This window comes from Fusarium falciforme, chromosome 4 (genome assembly GCF_026873545.1).
Source record: "Fusarium falciforme chromosome 4, complete sequence".
Lineage (NCBI taxonomy): Eukaryota > Fungi > Ascomycota > Sordariomycetes > Hypocreales > Nectriaceae > Fusarium > Fusarium falciforme.
In genome coordinates, this window is record NC_070547.1 from 4,905,349 (window position 1) to 4,923,875 (window position 18,527).

The 18,527-nt window shown below is 49.6% G+C and overlaps 10 protein-coding genes across 10 annotated transcripts; 5 read left to right on the top strand and 5 right to left on the bottom strand.

Moving 5' to 3' along the window:
- Window positions 1-962: 962 nt before the first annotated feature.
- NCS54_00621700 (BZIP domain-containing protein) lies at window positions 963-1,559 on the bottom strand (the record flags this gene model as incomplete). The annotated part of the gene is made up of 2 exons (XM_053151689.1): window positions 963-1,342; window positions 1,403-1,559. The coding sequence occupies 2 exons, from the start codon at window positions 1,557-1,559 to the stop codon at window positions 963-965; spliced, it is 537 nt and encodes a 178-aa protein (XP_053007664.1).
- Window positions 1,560-1,962: 403 nt separating this feature from the next.
- NCS54_00621800 (Aldehyde reductase) lies at window positions 1,963-3,094 on the top strand (the record flags this gene model as incomplete). Its single annotated transcript, XM_053151690.1, has 3 exons — window positions 1,963-2,221; window positions 2,275-2,619; window positions 2,673-3,094. 3 exons carry the CDS (start codon window positions 1,963-1,965, stop codon window positions 3,092-3,094), a joined length of 1,026 nt encoding a protein of 341 aa, XP_053007665.1.
- A 2,038-nt stretch (window positions 3,095-5,132) lies between these two features.
- Window positions 5,133-5,888, bottom strand: NCS54_00621900 (Fumarylacetoacetase; the record flags this gene model as incomplete). The annotated part of the gene is made up of 3 exons (XM_053151691.1): window positions 5,133-5,392; window positions 5,447-5,794; window positions 5,855-5,888. The coding sequence occupies 3 exons, from the start codon at window positions 5,886-5,888 to the stop codon at window positions 5,133-5,135; spliced, it is 642 nt and encodes a 213-aa protein (XP_053007666.1).
- A 705-nt stretch (window positions 5,889-6,593) lies between these two features.
- On the top strand, window positions 6,594-7,985 carry NCS54_00622000 (FAD-binding-3 domain-containing protein; the record flags this gene model as incomplete). The annotated part of the gene is made up of 2 exons (XM_053151692.1): window positions 6,594-6,890; window positions 7,644-7,985. 2 exons carry the CDS (start codon window positions 6,594-6,596, stop codon window positions 7,983-7,985), a joined length of 639 nt encoding a protein of 212 aa, XP_053007667.1.
- Window positions 7,986-9,413: 1,428 nt separating this feature from the next.
- NCS54_00622100 (MFS domain-containing protein) lies at window positions 9,414-9,812 on the top strand (the record flags this gene model as incomplete). The annotated part of the gene is made up of 1 exon (XM_053151693.1): window positions 9,414-9,812. The coding sequence occupies one exon, from the start codon at window positions 9,414-9,416 to the stop codon at window positions 9,810-9,812; it is 399 nt and encodes a 132-aa protein (XP_053007668.1).
- Window positions 9,813-10,187: 375 nt separating this feature from the next.
- Window positions 10,188-11,092, top strand: NCS54_00622200 (MFS domain-containing protein; the record flags this gene model as incomplete). Its single annotated transcript, XM_053151694.1, has 3 exons — window positions 10,188-10,213; window positions 10,267-10,500; window positions 10,549-11,092. 3 exons carry the CDS (start codon window positions 10,188-10,190, stop codon window positions 11,090-11,092), a joined length of 804 nt encoding a protein of 267 aa, XP_053007669.1.
- A 242-nt stretch (window positions 11,093-11,334) lies between these two features.
- NCS54_00622300 (Hypothetical protein) lies at window positions 11,335-12,042 on the bottom strand (the record flags this gene model as incomplete). The annotated part of the gene is made up of 1 exon (XM_053151695.1): window positions 11,335-12,042. The coding sequence occupies exon 1, from the start codon at window positions 11,914-11,916 to the stop codon at window positions 11,335-11,337; it is 582 nt and encodes a 193-aa protein (XP_053007670.1). The 5' UTR covers window positions 11,917-12,042.
- Window positions 12,043-12,893: 851 nt separating this feature from the next.
- Window positions 12,894-14,297, bottom strand: NCS54_00622400 (TauD domain-containing protein; the record flags this gene model as incomplete). The annotated part of the gene is made up of 4 exons (XM_053151696.1): window positions 12,894-13,056; window positions 13,115-13,420; window positions 13,484-13,970; window positions 14,024-14,297. The coding sequence occupies 4 exons, from the start codon at window positions 14,295-14,297 to the stop codon at window positions 12,894-12,896; spliced, it is 1,230 nt and encodes a 409-aa protein (XP_053007671.1).
- A 409-nt stretch (window positions 14,298-14,706) lies between these two features.
- On the bottom strand, window positions 14,707-16,182 carry NCS54_00622500 (Hypothetical protein; the record flags this gene model as incomplete). Its single annotated transcript, XM_053151697.1, has 1 exon — window positions 14,707-16,182. One exon carries the CDS (start codon window positions 16,180-16,182, stop codon window positions 14,707-14,709), a length of 1,476 nt encoding a protein of 491 aa, XP_053007672.1.
- A 732-nt stretch (window positions 16,183-16,914) lies between these two features.
- NCS54_00622600 (Hypothetical protein) lies at window positions 16,915-18,466 on the top strand (the record flags this gene model as incomplete). Its single annotated transcript, XM_053151698.1, has 2 exons — window positions 16,915-17,223; window positions 17,276-18,466. 2 exons carry the CDS (start codon window positions 16,915-16,917, stop codon window positions 18,464-18,466), a joined length of 1,500 nt encoding a protein of 499 aa, XP_053007673.1.
- Window positions 18,467-18,527: the final 61 nt, after the last annotated feature.

Consider the following 18,527-nt stretch of genomic DNA (forward strand, 5'->3'; position numbering starts at 1 on the left):
CAGATACTATCCCTTTAATTATCAAGGACTATTAAGGCTATAGTATATAACTTATATTAAAAAATAATAAATTAATAATTAGATATAAAAATCCCTTAGCTAGGCTCTCCTTAAGGGAAATATATATTAGCTAGAGGGTTTTATAAAGCTTAATTTTATATATTAATTTTTAATAATTATATTAACTAAATAAAAGATTTATTTCTTTATCTTAATAATATTAATTATCTTTATTTTTTTATTATATTTTGAAATTTATAATTTATGCCCTTAAAGGCGGGTTTTATCCTCAGTGCTCCATAATAGCTAAACGTGGAGGTGAAGTGACCAGTTCAGTCCAGACTTTGAATACTTGTTAGTTGGAATGGAATTATTCTTACTATAATTGATGCCTACGAACCGCCCGAGTGGGAGCAATTAGAGGTTTATTCACAGCTAAGAAGCTTTCCGGTCGTCATACATACGTTAAATGACTGATCCAGCTGGCTGTTGCACTAAACTGGCAGTCAATAGCTAGACGGCTTCTTGGCAGCAATTCTATGACCGAGTTTGAATCAACCCGATGGAACCCTGATCATAATGGCGACTGGTCACGAATCGGGAGAATGTTTATTTCAATTCTCAAGTGCCTGGTCTGTATAATCGAGTTGTTTTTCGCCCCTGCTACATCTCCAGTTGTTCATTGCCTCAAAGATCTCAGCACAACCCTTAACTAAGAAGCCCCAGTTGCGCAAAAACGCAGCATTAACCTCCCACGCGTTCCAATCCGAAGGCTCACCCCATACAATCATAGCAGGACTGCTACTCAACTCATCCACTCTCATGCCAAGGATATCGTCGCAGAACCTATCATCATTTAGCAGCCCTAGAGCCATGAACCGAAGCATATTGTCCCGCAGTGCTGGAAAGGGCAACAAGTCAATCCAAGGATGGTGAATAATTTTCTTCTGGAGTTCAGTAGGCTATAAGGCCCTCGGAAACTCTGAAGACGAGTGGTTTGGAAGTGAGGGGCCGGAGAGATTGAATGGCGATATGAGATCGACACAGCAAAGGCCTACAGAAGGAATATTCAAGTAGGCAGCATTGCGTGCCAGTGCGTTGAGGACGTTGATTCTTGTCACAAGAGGCAAGGCTGTGAGTCTCGGGGCATTGAGAGTGTACTCCTCGTAAGCTTGCTGAAGCAAGACTCGAAGACGACATGCCTCATCCGCTTGGACCAGAAGCAAAAGGCCTTCTACGCTGCCCGTGAAGGTATTTTCGCTAGGGCCTGGCGGAGCGGAGGGAACCTGGCAAGCGGGCAAGGCATCACGAGACCTTGCCGTGTTCAGCTTTTGTCTTCTGCCTGTTCTCAAGTCCGCATTAGCCAGGCTTCAGTTGAGGCTGTCAGTCAAAATTGACTCACGCCACGCCCTCTGGTTCAGGCGATTCTGCAATCTCTTCCTCTGTGCCGTGCTCGTCACGCCCGTCCAGTCGTCTCTATCATTCCACAAGCCTGGCGGATTGTAGAAGCGCTCGAGAGAGGTTCCCTGGATTGAAGTTGTACTCTCATTGGAAGCCATTGGTCAAGATGAAGTTTCTGAGACGCCTCAGCAGAGGGCAGGCCCCGCATTTATGCAACTGGCTTATTCACCACCTTGAGGAGGAGCTACGGGAACGTTACCCGAGTTGAGTTAGAACGTCATGCCCATGCAACTGGCTTATTCTCCATAATGAGCGTCATCTGCCACCCAAGAGTGAGGGTCTCAATTCTGGTTGGTGCAGGACAATGCAACCGGCTTATGCCCCACGGCATGAATGGGCCCAGAGTGAGCCTTGACACTCGTCTCTTCCATGGCGTCGAGATAGGTTCATTATATAGACCTATGCCTGCTCTTCATTCATGCGAACTTCGCTAGAACAGAGTTCCAGTCAACGCTTTCTCCTTGCACAATCTCAAGCATACTGCCGCTTTCCATTCCTCCAATGACCATCTCTGGCATCAAAGACCCCGCCGTCCCCTTCGGCAGCTTGATCGTCATTTCTGGCGTTAGCGGCTTCATCGGCTCCCATGTCGCCGACCAAACTCTTGCCGCAGGCTACAGGGTTCGCGGGACCACAAGAAATGTGCTGAGGAGTGCGTGGGTGGAAGATTTCTTCAGGAGCAAGTATGGTTTGGATAGCTTTGAGCTGGTCGAAGTGCCAGACATGGCCCTTGAGGCTGCTTTTGATGCGGCCACGTCTAGTATAATTCCCTACCTGTAACATTTCAGACACTTGCGCTTACTTTTTTACTAGACGCCGCTGGCTTTATTCACGTCGCAAACGACATGACCGGCTCTACTAACCCCCAGTCCGCGATAGCCAGAGCAGTAGACGGTGCCCTCAACGCGGTGAAAGCGTCGGCGAAAGAGCCCAACATGAAGCGATTCGTGTACACCTCGTCCTCATTTGCAGCAGCTCTGCCCAGGCCAGGAGAGGCGTTCACCATCAAGGCCGATACTTTCTACGAAGAGGCGGTCGAAGGCGCCTGGAAGCCCAATCCTCATCCGCATACCGTCTACTCTGCTAGCAAAATCGCAGCCGAACGTGCAATCTCCGAGTGGGTTGACAATAACAAGCCATCATTTGTTGTTAACTTTAGTATGGATTCTTCACAACTCGTTACGGTTGATTTGCTGACTTGGACAATTCAGTCCTTCCCAACGCCAACATTGGCCCATTGATCAGCTCTTCCAACCAAGGATATCCGACATCAGCGCGCTGGGTCAAGGCTCTTTGGGACTCAGACTATGATTCGCTAAAGAACGCTCCGCCGCAGCACTATGTCAATGTGCAGGATGATGCAAAGCTCCATGTCATCGCCTTGAGCCACCCAGCGGTGCAGCGAGAACGCATCTTTGCGATGGCCGGGCCTGTCAGCCTCAATGATATCGTCCATATTCTCCGTAAGCTGTATCCAAACAAGGAGTGGAAGAATTTGCCGGATGAGGGGGAAGATTTGAGTGTTGTTGAGCCAATTCGAAGAGCTGAAGAATTATTGATGGAGGCCTATGGGGCTGGTTTTATCAGCCTGGAAGAGAGTGTCAAGGGGAACGCTGCAGATCTAGGATCTTGATGTTCTCACTTTGAGACTACTGTACCAATTACCACCGGTAATGGCACCTAATACCATTTGTTCTGGCCTGTGCACCCTTCTTTCTGTTAGACACACGATGACGATTAGTGCACGCACAAGTGTAGCCGTGATGGTGGTCAATTGATCCGGAGCTCCATCATTGGTTCCTTCGATGATTGTGTTGTTGTTGTTGCTGTTCTGGCCCCTTTTTATGCCTTGCTGCAGCCTTTCTTCCCTTCTCTCCTCATTTTGAAAGTAAAAAGCTTAGGGACTAGTCAGTTGAATCAACTCGCTAGAGGCCTTTCACATTGCCACTGTATTTGCTGGAAGTTTGTCGTCGATGCAAGCTGTGGATACCCTGGAATTGTCAACTGGGTCCACTGAAATTGCTTCGAATGCGCCTGCAGCTGGTTCGAAGATACAGCTGGTATTTAGGACTCTTAGCTGCCCTATAGTCTACTAGTATTAAAAATTTCCCCTATATAAAAAAAAACATGAATAGCTCAGCCGACGTTTTTCATAGGTGATAGGGTCAATCGTGCTAGAAAGGGGCCTGGTACAGATTCCAGCGGATGCAATGTACAAAGATAAATTATACGCAGTATCAGGAAAGCCGCAGTAGCAGCAGCAGCTAGAGGTAGGAGTTCCCATTGCCTGGGAAGATACTCGCCGAGGATGGCTATGGTTTAGGCGTTGCTGGCAACGTGGATTGCTTGTCAAGTGATGTCGTAGAATCTTGTATAGTGGCATTAGACATTCCCGGTCCTGTGACGGTCATGTAAATAGTATTGCGCTGATGACGTTGATGCAGGCTCCTCTTGGCCGCCCGCTCAGAAACCCCGCAGACAGTCGGAGGGATGTCCGGGTCGGGTACCCCGCCGGCTGGCTACTCCGCAATACGTGTTCCGATCTACACGGAGGCAAAATTTTGGGGAAATCTGAGGGGAATCGGAAAGATGACATCCCATCGTTGTGACTCGGATACGACTGCATGATGCCGCAGGCACGGATCAACGTATTGCCGCTGACTGTAGGACCCGTGAGCGGGAACTACTCTCTCACTCCGTTTGAACAAGTGAGTATGTGAGGATATCTCATAATGGACATGGTGAGATACTCCCCGGGCTATGCCCACCAAAGACCACGCAGAACCTCTTAATACAGACACTCTAGCTTCCTTAAAATTTTAATACAAGTTGATTACTCAAGAATACTTCTTGACATTACCCGACGTGATACGATACCCTAGGCTCAGTACGCTACGCCCCGTTACACCTTCCAATAGAACATGAACCAATCAGGTTACGGTTTACTACGGGCGGTGTTGAGCACCATCTAAACGGCCCTCGCTCGACAAGCTCATTATCCCGCCAGTTGCATAAACCTCCAGCCTGGAACCCCCCTACCAACGCTGACGGCCAGGCTCGCACTGATCGCTCGATGGCCTAGCCAAGTCTGTAGGCGCTGTGGATGGCTTCATTGCCAGGTGACGGTCAAAGGACCTATTCCAAGCCTAGTGGGAGCCTTCCGCCCCAAAGCAGTACAAACCACTCAACTTCAAGGCAACGAATGGTCTACGCTTACGGCTATTACAGGAGAGATACCACTGCGGTACCGGATTAAGCTTGTGCCTTCACCGACAGAGGCAATCAACCTCGTACTGAGCAGATATTTCGTCAAATTCTAAATCAAGTCTCTAAAGCCATATTGATTATTCCCGACTAATCTACTTTTAGTCGTTCCTATGCGGTTTATCAGAAGGGCGAGCGGGGAGCACCTCTCCAGTGCACTCTCCAAAGCCGACCCCAGATCCTTCTCCGCCAGCAATTGCCGTGATACGAACTGTATCACCATCCTCTAGAAAAGAACGATTGGTGCCATCTTCGAGTTGAGTAGGTGTTCTCCCCCCTTCCGTTTCTTCCAGAAGACAGCCATAGGTACCCTTCTGGTCGCCACTGATGGTGCCCGTTGCTAAGAGATCCCCTGTCCTCAAGGGCGACCCTGCACTAACCGTATGTGCTAGCATATGGCGTACCGTTCAGAACAATGAGCTCAAGTTTGACAACCCGGTAGTAGTGGACTTGGAGTTCGATATTATCTCAACCTTGAGCATAATGGAATAAGTGGAAGCGGTAGGATCGATCATATGGATTGAGACCTCGGAATGAGTGATTGGTGCAGTTGTTTTGAACGGTTCCAAGGCTTCGTAGGAGATCACCCACGGCGATATCGATGTGCCAAAGTTCTTTCCATTCACAGGACCCAATGGAATCATCTCGAATGCTTGAATATCTCGAGCTAGCACGGCTGTTAGAGGGTGTCCTAGGAGATACCGCTGTGGATCAAACTCACCGCTCCAATCATTCATCAGCACGAAGCCGAAAATATGATCATCAGCATCTGTGGCGTTGAGTCTTGCTCCCATGGGTAGTGGCTTTCCGACAATCGCTGCCACCTCAACCTCATAGTCCAACTCCTTGGATGGACCAAACACCACCGGCCGATCTTTCGCTGAAGCGTGTCGTTCCGAGTTGTCCCAGAAATGCCCGACGGGTCGCTCAATAGGCGTCCCCGAGACCACCACAGAGCTCGCACGTCCTTGATAGCACATTGGAAACTTGTAGAAAGATGGAGGCGCGGACTTCTGGCCAACCATAATTTGACCAGCATTCTGGACGTGGTTCAAACTGCAAGAGAAGTCTAGCGTCTCAAATATGAGTAAAATCTTGGGAGCATATCAAATCATAGTCCAAAACATACCGGTGAAGTCGCCTATGCTGATAGGCAAGTGCATTGTTACGTCCTGTGTATGTTCTGCATGGTTCCGCCAAGAAGCTTCGGTATTTTGGTCCGTGAGTGCGCTTTGGATGGCATGCCTGACGCTCTGGTGGACAGATCGTGGCAGCGCGGCGAACGTATTCAGGGTCGGCTCTGCGAAAATTCCCTTGGGTAGTTCAGGTATTTCCGCAAACACCCCCTGCAGAGCAGGGCTGTCAAGGAAGATTACCTGATTGGCCAGGCGTGTAACGCACTGGGGCTCAGGGCGCTTTTTCGACGAAGCTATTCCAAACGGAATATTTGCCAGCGAAAAGTGGCTCTCGCAGTCACTGGAGGTCATTTGAGCGACTTTTTTCGTCTCTGCACAAGCGATGCGCATATGTTTTTGTGTCTATACTTTTTTTTCTACCTGTATTTGTATTACTCCGTACTCCATGTCGAGAAATACTTTGCCGCTGTGTTCGGTCCTCCACTTTTGCACAATTACATTTAGATGCCACCACTTGCCGACAGAGGTCTATTCCATCTTCCCCACATCCCGATAGAAGACGGCTCGCAAGTTGTCGCGCAGTACAAATAAGTGCTACAACGAAGCCATCGAAATTGACGCTCATCTGATCCTTATTCAGTCGAAGAACTCACTAACCTTCGCTTCCTACGCCTCACGACCTTCATAGCTCCTTTCGCGTACCTTCTAGAGGTACTGCATCCTTTCAGAACAATGGCCAGCGATCTACCCCAAGTTCAGCGGTACATCACCACCCACGACGCTTCCGGCAACTCCATAATCGACCAGTCGATACCTACTGCTGCGCCGTGGTATAGCCTACCTGACAACTCGGCCATCTTCGCACAATGCTACGCAACTCGCGGCTTTCCTGTCAACCTGTCTGGCGACAAAGACCTCCAGCAGTACCGGGAGTTACTGGATGACGCCCCAGGCTTGGTTGTTTCGAATGGAACTGTACTGCGTTACGTCGACATCGGGCCAAACGTGACATCGCCGATACATCGCACTGTCAGTGTGGATTTTGGTCTGGTGTTGGAAGGGGAGGTGGAACTAATCCTTGACTCTGGGGAGACGAGAATACTGAAGCGGGGAGACATGTGTGTTCAGCGTGCTACTATGCATGCCTGGAGGAATACGAGCAACACAAGTTCAGCAAGGCTGCTCTTTGTACTTCAGCCTGCCCGACCTTTCAAGATTGGAGGGGAGGATGCCAAGGAAGATTATGGTGGAATGGCAGGAGTGAAAGCTTCAAGCTAGTCGCTAGGTTAGGGAAATCATCAACAGCAAAAAACCCATTTCCTGTCAACATTGAAGACTGAAGCTCTTGCAAGATATGCGCTTTTCCTTCCTACATAGAAAAGGGTTTCCAATACGCTAAGCCTCAGGTATCAATTGTTGCCGAGTTGACAGGAAGCGTCAGTGAACTGGACGAATGGAGAGGCGACCCGGACGGGTATTGGTCAGACGGGAGGTGACTCCACTCCTACTGCATTAGATCCAACATTTGAAACCCATCCGGAATTCTCGGGGAAAGCCCCCGTTAAAAGGCGAATGTACCTTCACTCTGTGAATCTGAGGTGCTGTGGAGTTTTGCGGGTTCGGTGATTCCGGGGCCATTCGGGGAAGAAATGCGGAGACCCCACATTCTTGCACCTTGTCTCCACCTACCGTAAGCCAATATTAATTATCACATCCCTTACGATGAATTGTTGCCGCAGAGGAGACAGTCCAGCTAACTGCTTATGTTTTAAACCCGATCAGCCCTACCCCGTTCTACCAAGCATCTCAAATCCCTGCTCCCTGCGTGCCAAGATGGCGGCAATGATAACCGCCAGGAAGCTTGTCGTTTTCGGCGGAGGTCCTGCCGGAATGGCCACGGCACTTTCCTTCATCAAAGCCGGGTTCAAAGTCAAGGTCTACGAAAGGTATCCTTCCGCCAAACCCGCGGGAACCCTCCTCAACTTGTGGCCACCTCCCATCCACGCTCTGAAAAGCATGGGCGTCGACATCAAGGGCCTAGGTGCTCCTTGCCATACCAGTTTCCGCAACTCAATGGGCCATGTGCGAGCCGATCTCCGATTGCCCCGAAGAGATCATCGATGAATATGGCGGGCGCTTCATTGGGCTTCTCCGCCCCTGTCATTCGAGGAGGGGGTTCGTGTCTTAGACAAGGGCCCAACGCTATTGGTTTGGCACCGTCGACGGCCGCAGATTCTGGACTTGTGAAGGCGATGTGCTTGACTCATTCCTTGATTTCTTGTTCTACTGCCTGCCCTTTGTCAGGTGCAGTTGACGAGGTTGATGTGGTGGAATGTGAATAGTGTATCTCTGGTAACTGCATGCATCTGCTTTCTTTGTAATTCGCGCACATCTAGTCATGTAACACAGCAGTGAGACAGTCAACGTGATAATGACGCTTAGAAGCATGAGAGATGTTGAATGCTTATGCAATCACCGGAGTCGAAGGAGGGTGCAATGATAATGATGGAAGGGCCACGGCAGTAGTAGATAATGATGAAATATCATGGTGGAAGATTGCTAGATGAATGTTTACGGATGATACGGCCTGTTGAGGAGCTGGGATGTCATTCATATTGGCTGTGTTGAGGGACCACAGGGAAGTCATGATTACGAGAAAACACGTACAGCCGTTAATAACGACAGGATCGAGTTAAAGGAGAAATTCCTTTGGTTTGACCAATATTGTTACTTTTAATACTTGGATGAAAAACAAGATTGGCTATGAAAGAAGATCGCCAAGTGCAACACTCCTCAAGACCTAGGGTAGGTGAGGTTGAGCAACACATACGGGACAGGGCAGCCTTGGCAAAGGGGATCAAGTTTAGTGCTACTACGTAATATACACTGTCAATGATAGTACGTATTGTAAAAATTATTGTGAAAATGGTTAGTTATTATGTCTATGTTTTGCAAAATGTTTTTGGTCTATGCTAATCTTGAGGCACAAATAGACCAGCTAACTCGGTAGACATTCTTAGGCCTCCGATGCTGAAAACAAGGATAGTTATCCTCGCTCATAGTATTTTAACTCGACTGATTGCAAAACTAGACCTGTCTATATTGTTTCTGTTTCTGAATAGGCTAGTAGTTATCCTGAGGTGGTGCCTAGAATCCGAACGTCTGGCCATTGAGCAAGATCTCGATATGATGCTATGATTTGTTGACAATGTATTCTTTATTACAGTTGAAGCCAGACCCTTGATGGGATAACTAAGCCAGAAGGCCGAACAAGATCTTGATGCATGAAAAACTCGTCTCTTTGGATCAAATCCTGATACCTAGTTTAACTCTGGTTCTATTTTTCTCATCGTCGAAACTGGTGATCAGAATTTGTCGTGCCTGAACCTTGGTGAGATTTCGCCCGAGCTCGGCCAAGGCGCAATTCTCATGGGTCATAGGATCTCATTCAACTCGTCACTCAAGGTTTTCCTTGGAAAACTGAAAAGCTTGCACATTCCACCCCTGATCTCGCCTTATTCTCGCAAACAAGTGCGAATCCCCTCGGCCAGCATGTCGACGCAGACGCAGGCAATCTTGGCTCATGACAACGATGAAGCATCATCAGAAGAGCTCGTTCCCTCGACTATTTCGGAAACCACTGATGATGGCTTAGAGCCCGATACCGGCAAAGCTAGCGAAATCTCTGGCCTCAAAAAGGTAGTCATAACGGTCCAGTTGTCAGGCGTCACCTTCACCTCCAGTCTCATCAACGGCTTGGTTATCATCGGACTACCAGCAATCACAAAAGACCTTCAACTACCGCCCACTTTGGCTTTTTGGCCGGCATCAGTCTCTGGCCTGGCTACAGCTTCTAGCTTGCTACTGGGCGGGGCGGTTGCTGATGTCCTGGGGCCAAGATGGGTTGATCTTGTCGGCTGCTTTGCGAGCGGAGCTCTGATGATTGGATGAGGGGCATCTAGCAAAGGTACAGAACTCGTTGCGTTTCGGGCTCTTCAGGGTATCGGGTTGGGAATGCATCTTGCCTCGTCAGTCGCAATCATCACTCAAGTTCTGCCTCACGGGCGAGGCCGTAACATGGCCTTTTCTTGCCTGGGTCTAAGCCAACCTCTTGGGTTCTCGATTGGCTTGGTTCTGGGTGGTGTCTTTGTTGACGCTATCGGCTGGCGAGCGGGATGGTACCTTTCTGGGGCTTTGACTCTCTTCTTTTCTGTCGTGGGCCTGTGGGCGCTTCCAACGAGGCAAGATGACCGAAATTGGAACGATACCCTACGAGATTTTGGAACCAAAGTTGACTGGGTTGGCGCTATACTCGCATCTACTTTCATGACACTGATGTGTTATTTGCTCGCGTAACTTTTCCTCCAAGAAGGGTATCGTGGGAATGGAACTAACGAATCACTAGTGCTCTGAGTGCGGATGTGGAAACAATTCGTCAGCCTGGGAGCATCGTTATGCTTTGCCTGAGCACAATTGCTTTTCTCGCCTTCGTCGGTTGGGTTCGTCGTCAGGTTGAAGCCAAGAAGCCAGCTCTGATCCCAAACTCCCTTTGGAAGAATGCGACCTTTTCTAGTATTTGTGTCACCATTGCCCTATCATTTGCTGTCCTGAATTCCATGGAATTGTTCTGCAGCTTGTTGTAAGTTGATACACACCTGCGGACAAAACCTTTTCTAACAAGACTCAGCTTTCAAGAGATCCAGCATCTACCAGCTCTTCAAGCGTCCATTCGGATCTTGCCCTGCACACTAGTTGCTGCACTTGTCAATATCGTCGTGGGTCTTTTCGTCCACAAGATTCCTGCTATTTGGATCGTCACTGTCACGTCGATACTTTGTGCTGGCTCTCCTCTACTGATGGCTGTTATCGATCCCTCTTGGCCTTATTGGGGTAACGCGTTTGTGGCACAGATATTGCAACCTGTTAGTTGTGATGCACTTTTTACGGTCGCATTGATCATCATTACCGACGTCTTCCCTGAAGATACACAGGCTCTTGCTGGGGCAGTGTTCAACACAGCCGCACAGTTCGGAAGCGCGCTGGGTCTGGCTATCCTTCAGGCGATATCCACACAGGTGACAAAGGACTCAAACAGCACGGACAAAGTGGTTGCCCTCATGCAGGGGTATAGGGCCAGCTTCTGGACGATGTTTGGCATGATGCTACTATGTACGATTGTTGGACTACTGGGATTGAGGAAAGCGGGACGAATCGGCCTCAAACGAGACTAATTGATCGTTTTGGGCGGGCATTGGAGACGAGACAAGCGATTACACGAGATGGGCGACGCGATTGGAGACAATTCGTCTGTTGTGGCAAATGAACGACTACCAGTTTTAACTATACAATAACGTGTATGTGTACAATGACCCCATTATGATATCCGGATGTATGCCAATGCCGCCTTGATGATTGATGCAAAAGGCTGTAATTTTAAATGCGAGGAAAATCAGACAAAGAACCGAAAGGGCTCTTAAATGTTGAAGGCACCGAGAGCCATCGAGGAGAAGAGGAGAGCACCGATGGTGAGGCCAAGGGTGCTGACGCTGGACTGGGGAACGACACCAGCGGCGGCGTTGCCGGTGGAGGTTGAGCTGGCGGAGCTGGCAGTGCCGGAGGCGGTGCTGTCGCTGTCGTCGCTGTCCTTGTCATCGCTATCCTTGTCGCTGTCCTTGTCCTTGTCGTCGTCCTTGTCGCTGTCGCCGCCAGAGATGACGGAAGCCTGAGCGGAGGCGGGGACGGCAGCGTCCTTGGTCTTGGAGGCAACGTCGGAGGAAACGCTCTTGGGGACACTGCAGAAAACGGCCTCCCAGGGAGCACCGTTCTCGTAGAGGCAGTCGGCGAGGTCGCTGACGGTCTGGTCGAGCGCAACACAGTAGATGCCGCAGTCGTTGTGGTAGCTGACGATCTGAGCATCACCGCAGCACTTCTTCATGATGTCGGTGTGGTTTCCGGTGTAGGGCATGGCGCAGGTGGTGTCCTGGTTGGGAGAGTCGTAGAGGTTGGTGCATGCCGTGGTGGCAGTGGCAGCCGCGGTGGTGGTGGTGGTCGACATGATGACGGTGATTAAGATGGATGTAGTATTACGTTCGAATGTAACGAAAGACGCAAATAGCGATCGATTGAATAGAAGAAAAACGAGAGAACTTGATGATGGCGGATCGAGTCTGACAGGAGCTAAACAGGCGATGGTTCGGTTTTATTTAACCAAGGTCGAGTTGATCCGGCTGACGCGTTAAAGGGGTTAATCCGGGGGCACCCACTTTTACAAGGCAGGCAGCCAATCCCCATATTTAGAAACTTGACTAATCTTCGTATTTGCCTTGGCTTGGAACACGCCAAGGGAAGATCCTGGTTGCCAGGCAACTCGAAAGTTGGGCATCATTGGTCGACATGCGAGACAGTGGAAATGCGAGGAGGCAGTGGAGAGTGATGGATACCTTTTTGCATTTGCAGATTGACAGGCAGGGCAGCGTCTCTTGGCGTCGATGATGAAGCATCACACCAAAATGTTAACCCGGTGGCTTTTTATATCTTGAACGGTTCCATTTCTTAAAAACATAGTTTATTGACGTAACTGTCATGTCAATGCTCCAACGGGCGTAGCAGGGAGCTTTTCTAGAACCGCTTTGGCATGGCTTGCGCGAAATTAGGCCTCTCAATGCTCCGAGATTGCGATCGCCTGTTCCGACACGGGCTGTCAGCACCAGCGGCTGAAAACCCGATTGAGGATAAATTCGACCTGGGCCCAACTTGAGTGTTGCAAGTCTTTCGGTTGTCATCATTTTCACGTTTGCCGAGTTTGCGAATCTTCAAAGTGGTATCATGTTGCGAGTAGCACCTTGGGATTGACCCCTGATGTGGCCCCTTTCTGTTCGTGTTTGTCTTTTTATTTTGCCGACCTTTTGAACCGATGTTCCCAACGTGCTGGAGAAGACAGTCACATGTGACATTGTCGCACATATTCCGACCAACACACCCAAAATGCGGAGCCAATCGCACCTCCACCAACAAAAGTGCCATTGGTGATCATTACCTCGCCTTGTTGCTGGAACTGCGAATGTAAGGCTCCGACGGGAAAACTTCAGCCTCTGCCGTAACACCATCGTATAATTCCGCCCACCGCGATCTCAAAGCCTCTGGAGTTTCCCATGCATTCTCTGGGTCTCGAAGCCAGAGCCGCAGAAGATGTCGCCTATAGAAGAAAAAAGCAATTAGCTTAAGGAAGGACATTGGCTTGTAGAAACACTTACTGTTGGGTCGGCGAATCCGTAAAGCCGTCTCGCGCATGAAAGACAGCAAGGTTGTTGACATATTGCATGTCGCCTTTTTGGAAATTGGTTGAAACGCTCAAATTTTCTCCAAGGAAATGAAGAGTGTCCAGCGCTTCCGCCTGAGCCTCCGTGATAGGAGGGATATCGTGGCTTCGTGGGAGGGCTCCGAATCCGACAAAGTATCGGCGAGCATACTGTAGAGCCACCCGCTCTGGGGCCGACTCCGTAGCCTTTTGGTGGTAGAGAAGTGGACGTGTGGCAAACTTCTTGTCTGCATTGGTAAAGCTGGTATGGGTTAGTACAGCACCCAGCTGCTGCCTAGATTAGGGGCAAGAGTCGTGTTCTCACATTTCAACGTCCCAGTTCTGGGAAAGAGTGTGAATCAGGTCAGGCCGGGTTCTGGCAATCTCATTGTAGACGCGCCATGTGCTGGCAAGTCTACTAGCTCCACCCTCCAAGGCAGTCTCAAGACAGAAGAGGGAGACGATATCGCCGGTATCAGTGTGAAAGACTTGCTTATCGGTCGTGTATGCAGGACTTCCAATTGCGCCCTTCTCCTGACCCGAACTTAGATCCTTGACATGGGTCAGGACGACATCGGCAGGTTTGCCGTTGAACTTGCTGTCCTGTCGACCTCGTTGACCTGCGATATGTGAAGAGATTCCGACGTAGATGATTATATTCTCTTGTCGGCTGTACTTGTCGACATCGAGGCCGCGAATCACAAAGAAGCCATGTCCTGTGTGAAGTTCATCTGAAAGTTTGCGTAGTTCGGCATGCAATTGAGGCAGAGGGAAGGTTTTGGGAGAGATCTGGCCAAGAGGAACGTTAAGAGCTATCAGAGTGAGCATGTTTACCAGAGAGTACAAGAGGTGGAATCGTGGCTACCTTTGAAATGCTTCAATGCTTGATCAATCTCGTTCGTCTGGTCCGGGGACAACACATAGGCCCAATCGTACGATTGAGCAACTGACTCTCCATCCCAGACCAGATCGCCGGTCAACTGGGTTGGAAATCCCTCAGGAACAGTCGAAGGCAGGGTTTCAGACTTGAGTCTTTGAGCCTGGCGGGCTTGGAACTTGGCGTAGTCTGGAGCGTATGCGATATCGGGCTGTCCGGGAGGAGCTGGGGCAGCTGGAGTGATGGCGACAGTGGCGGACATGATGCTTCTGTTATTCTGTAGTTTTTGATGAGTTGAGTCGTGAATGAAGGATACAAACTCTTAAAAAGACTTGATGATATTCTCCATTATTACTAAGACATTGGTGCTGTTTGGCTGCGATATACGCAAATGCGATGAGGTGATGTCACATCGAGATTGCGCCATCTCTTCCAGTTACATCAACGCTGGGTGCATATTGTTTGGGGAAATAACGCTTCTGTGTGACTAGATCTTGTGTCAAGCATTAAAGAGGATGGAAAAAGCAGAATTGAGAATCAAGGTAATAAATAACAAAATTGTAGGAAAAAAAGAAAACCAGGAATAAGCGCTCCTAACAAGAGTCTCTCCTTTAGCACCTTGAGCTCTTTCTTGAATATTCATGCTTCAAGGCACGTCCATTGCACCGAAATCACTCCCTGAACACCTCCAATTTGGCCTTCCCTCGTAGCAAAGTCCAGGCCCAGAGCGAATCAAGGATCAAAACTATTCCAAAACTGAAAACGAGACTGCCGCCAAAAACCCAGCTATGATACCGCCAAGCACTGTCCGTATCCAAGTGAGCAACTTGGCAAGCGATGGCCCAGGGAAGTACATAAAGGAGATTGCTGGCAAGACTTTGATAAAGATACCACTTTGGTCGGGTTGCAAGTAAGATCGTGGCTAGCTGAGTCGACATGGCGTAGAATACATAACACCAATCAAGAGTTCGCCACATGTATGCCGTGACTTCTGCAACTTCGTGCGAGCCACTGAGGTAGGACGCAAACGAATAGGCCCCGTACAAAGTGAGGAAGATGGCAAGCGGAACCTCAAAGACAATCGCAAGAGCGAGGGACTTCAGCGCAGGCCGTATAATGGCTAGAATATCTTTCCAGCTCGCCCTGGGTCTTCGCATATTGACGCCCACCTTTCTTCTCCACTCTCCCCAATTATGGCCGATGAATTGAAGAGCAGTCGCCTCCAGTGCTTGCACGGGAACCATGACCAGGCCCCAGCGGATGGTGTTGAAGACACCCCAAGCCGTGGAGTAGACGGAACCAAGTGCAACGATGGTCGTCACTAGCCAGAGGTAGAGGGCATTTCTAACAGCGGATTCGGTGAAGAAAATGAGACCGGGACGAAGGAAAACTTTGAGTGATTGGAAGCTTGGACGCAGTCGACGATGTGGCTGAGTCTCTCGTCGCAACTCTCTCAGGAGAGGTCGGGTATTTGACCATAGAAAGTAGGCGAGTCCGACGAAGGAAGCAACAAGATTACAGACTAGCTGAATCGTGCCTTGCATGTTAACAGTCGGGGTGAAGGATCCCACATGCCACTTCGAAATAAGAAGAAAATCGAGCAGGATATTGATGGCGAATTTGACGGAGCTGATGGCCAGAGGAATATCGGGTTTGTCCAGAGCTCTCGTTGATGTTGCGACAGCAGTCTCGAGAATCCCGCTAAACACAGTAAACGATGAGATGCGTATATATGTCAAGCTCGCCTCTCGGACTTCAGAGGGCACGAAGCGTCTTGCGAATGCCGGGGCTGCAGCAAGAAAGACGATGCTCAAGATGAATCCCGCGAGAGATTGAAACGCAATCAGTGTATGGGTCAACTGAAGACGTTTTGCAAGATCCCGCGATGCTTTGTCACCAATAATGACCCACGCGGCTCTTGGAAGGCCTTCGTTGACGGCCTCGGCGGCGGTGTTCATGTAGGTGTATGCATCTGTCGTTACCACCATCGAGGCGTCAATGTTGGCAACCCAGAGCTTGGAAAGCGTGCCGTAGAGAGCTGGAAGAATGAAAGATGCGAGATTGAAGAGAAGAGATCCTCTGTATTGTGTGCGATGCCATGGAAACCTGCGACGCCACCATTTTGGGTGTTCAGCCCGTCCGGCCATTTCGGGGTCTTGTTCCATGTGTGAAGGACAGAGCAGCTTTCAAATCCCAACGTGTAACTGAGGGTGCAGGAAGAGATGAGAAAAGAAGACAGTTTGAAGTAATGATCTGAGGAAGCGAAGGCTTGATAACCTTGTGTAACTCGAGTTTACCCCTCTTGGGAGTGGTCGGCCTCCTGCATGAACGGCAAAGTCAGAGGATCAGGTCACTGCGAACGGATGGTGAACTCTAGTAAAAGCATTTTCTACGTGTGAAACTTTTGACATGATCCTGTCTTCAAGGGGTGGAATCCTCAGGAGTCGGAGGTTTTGTCCAGTTGACGTCTGCGAGGAGGCCGATAGAACGTTCCGTGATTGCACGCACTGTGGCTTTTGCTCCAATCTTGAAGTATCACGGGACGCGTGGCGGATGGGGAATGGTGTCCATTCCCCCCCCTTTTTAGGAAAACAAAGGGTCTTCACGATAGGAATAAGTTGAATGGGGTTCAACTCAATATCGAAAATATAGACATATCACGGCCACTGTTACCGTTATCTTCAGAGGTGACTTTGCTGTCTTCGCCGTTTGGTGACGACATGATGTCGACCAACTCAGCACGTGCCATAGCCCTGTCATAAAAAGCGACCAAGGTTGCTCGGAGCAACCCCTCCAGCTCCCAACTTGCTTTTTCTTCATCATCTATTCTCTCGAACCCCTTTCCCGCTCTCTACCGTGAGACAAACCACACATACACGATGTCTGGGATCGAATCTCGCCCAGAGCCCCCTGCAATTAGGGAGAAAGGCTTCCGGCTTAGCTACGGGAGGTTCACCGCCGCAACTGGGGATGTTGACCGGGTGGAGGGGTCTCGTCTGAGGGTTCTCTTCAACCCCGGTTCTCTTCGACTGAAAAGAGATCAGAAAGAGGCACAAGAAGCTGCTAAGGTCCTGAATACAAAACAGTTCTTGGCCGGTCAACTCAGGCACTATGGGATCAAGTTCCCGTCATCCGCAAACTCTGGACAGCTACGCGACTTTTTGAGGGATGCTGTTTTTGCAGGCAAGGTAGGTTTTTAACCATGAGCATGTCAACTGAACTGAAGCTTACCAACCTTAGTGCGATCATGTCCCGGGATCAGTGATGCTTCTCAGAGACGCAATGGAACGCAAACTAGCACCTCTGCACAAAAAATGGGAGGACGATGTCCGGGATTGGGGCACGAGAAAGAAACGGAAAGAAGACGAGGCATTTAACAGATGCACAACACCTGGTGAAAGAGCCAACTGCGATCTTGGGCGGTTTCTGGACTACTACTTCTTGACCGACGGAGAACCTGATCAGACGAAAACTCCTGAAGCCTTTGCGGTGTATGGTTTTGGTGGTAGGGCATCACTTCATCACATGGCTGAGAAAATCCCTGGGCTGCACACCATGAGCGGTGGTCCCGACGACAATCGCACTATTTGCATTGGTTGGAGTGACTCTGCCGTTCGCCGACTTGCCATGGCCATTGGCAGGCAAGCCCGCGAGGAGGAGAAGAAGAAACAAGAATCTGAGTGGGAGAAAGCTATGGAGGCACACCACGACTATGTCTCAAATTTCAATCAGGGAAGCTCGTCTCAAGGTAAGAAGACACGAACCGGGAAAGGTAAGCCTTCTCAAAACTTTGAGCTTGGGCGATGCGTAGGTTCGTACCTCGTCAAATGTGACGCTGTGTCCGATGGTTGGTCGTCGAGGAGTGACTTTACCATGGATATCTGGGAGGGGAAAGGGGCACTCACCGCCGACTACCATTTTGGGATCATCCAAGGAACCATGCTGCTTAGCAAAAGTGAGGAAACACTGGATGCGCTTACTGGTACTGGAGATGACTCGGACGACGGTTCTGACGACGGTTCTGACGGCGGCTCTGACTCGGAAGAATTCGACGAAGATGAAGAAGACGACGAAAAACCAAAGACGAAGAAGAGACTTGCTAAAGGCGTCAGCGCAAGCAAAAAAGGTGCTGCCCCTGCATCAAAGCGACGAAAGGTTACACCGTCTCTCGCTCGCCGCGTCTATTATCGACTAAGAGGCCTCGAAACCGGTGAAGGCGAGATTCTCCCCGATTCAGAACCCGGCCACTTGGACTTTCTCAGTGATAGCTGTGCTACGTTTGTTGGTTTGGCCTATCACTTTCCATACGTGGGAAAAAATGTCGAGTTTCGAGGATACAAAGTGTCTGACGTCCCAAAGAAGCGAGCTGCGGGATGGGACGACTTTTCGTGGAGGGCTTACGAGTCTGCAAGAAGGAGTAGGTGGCACTGAAAAGATATGCTGGTGCAATTGTGAAGTATATATGCAATGCAGGTTAGGCGTCATTTAAATG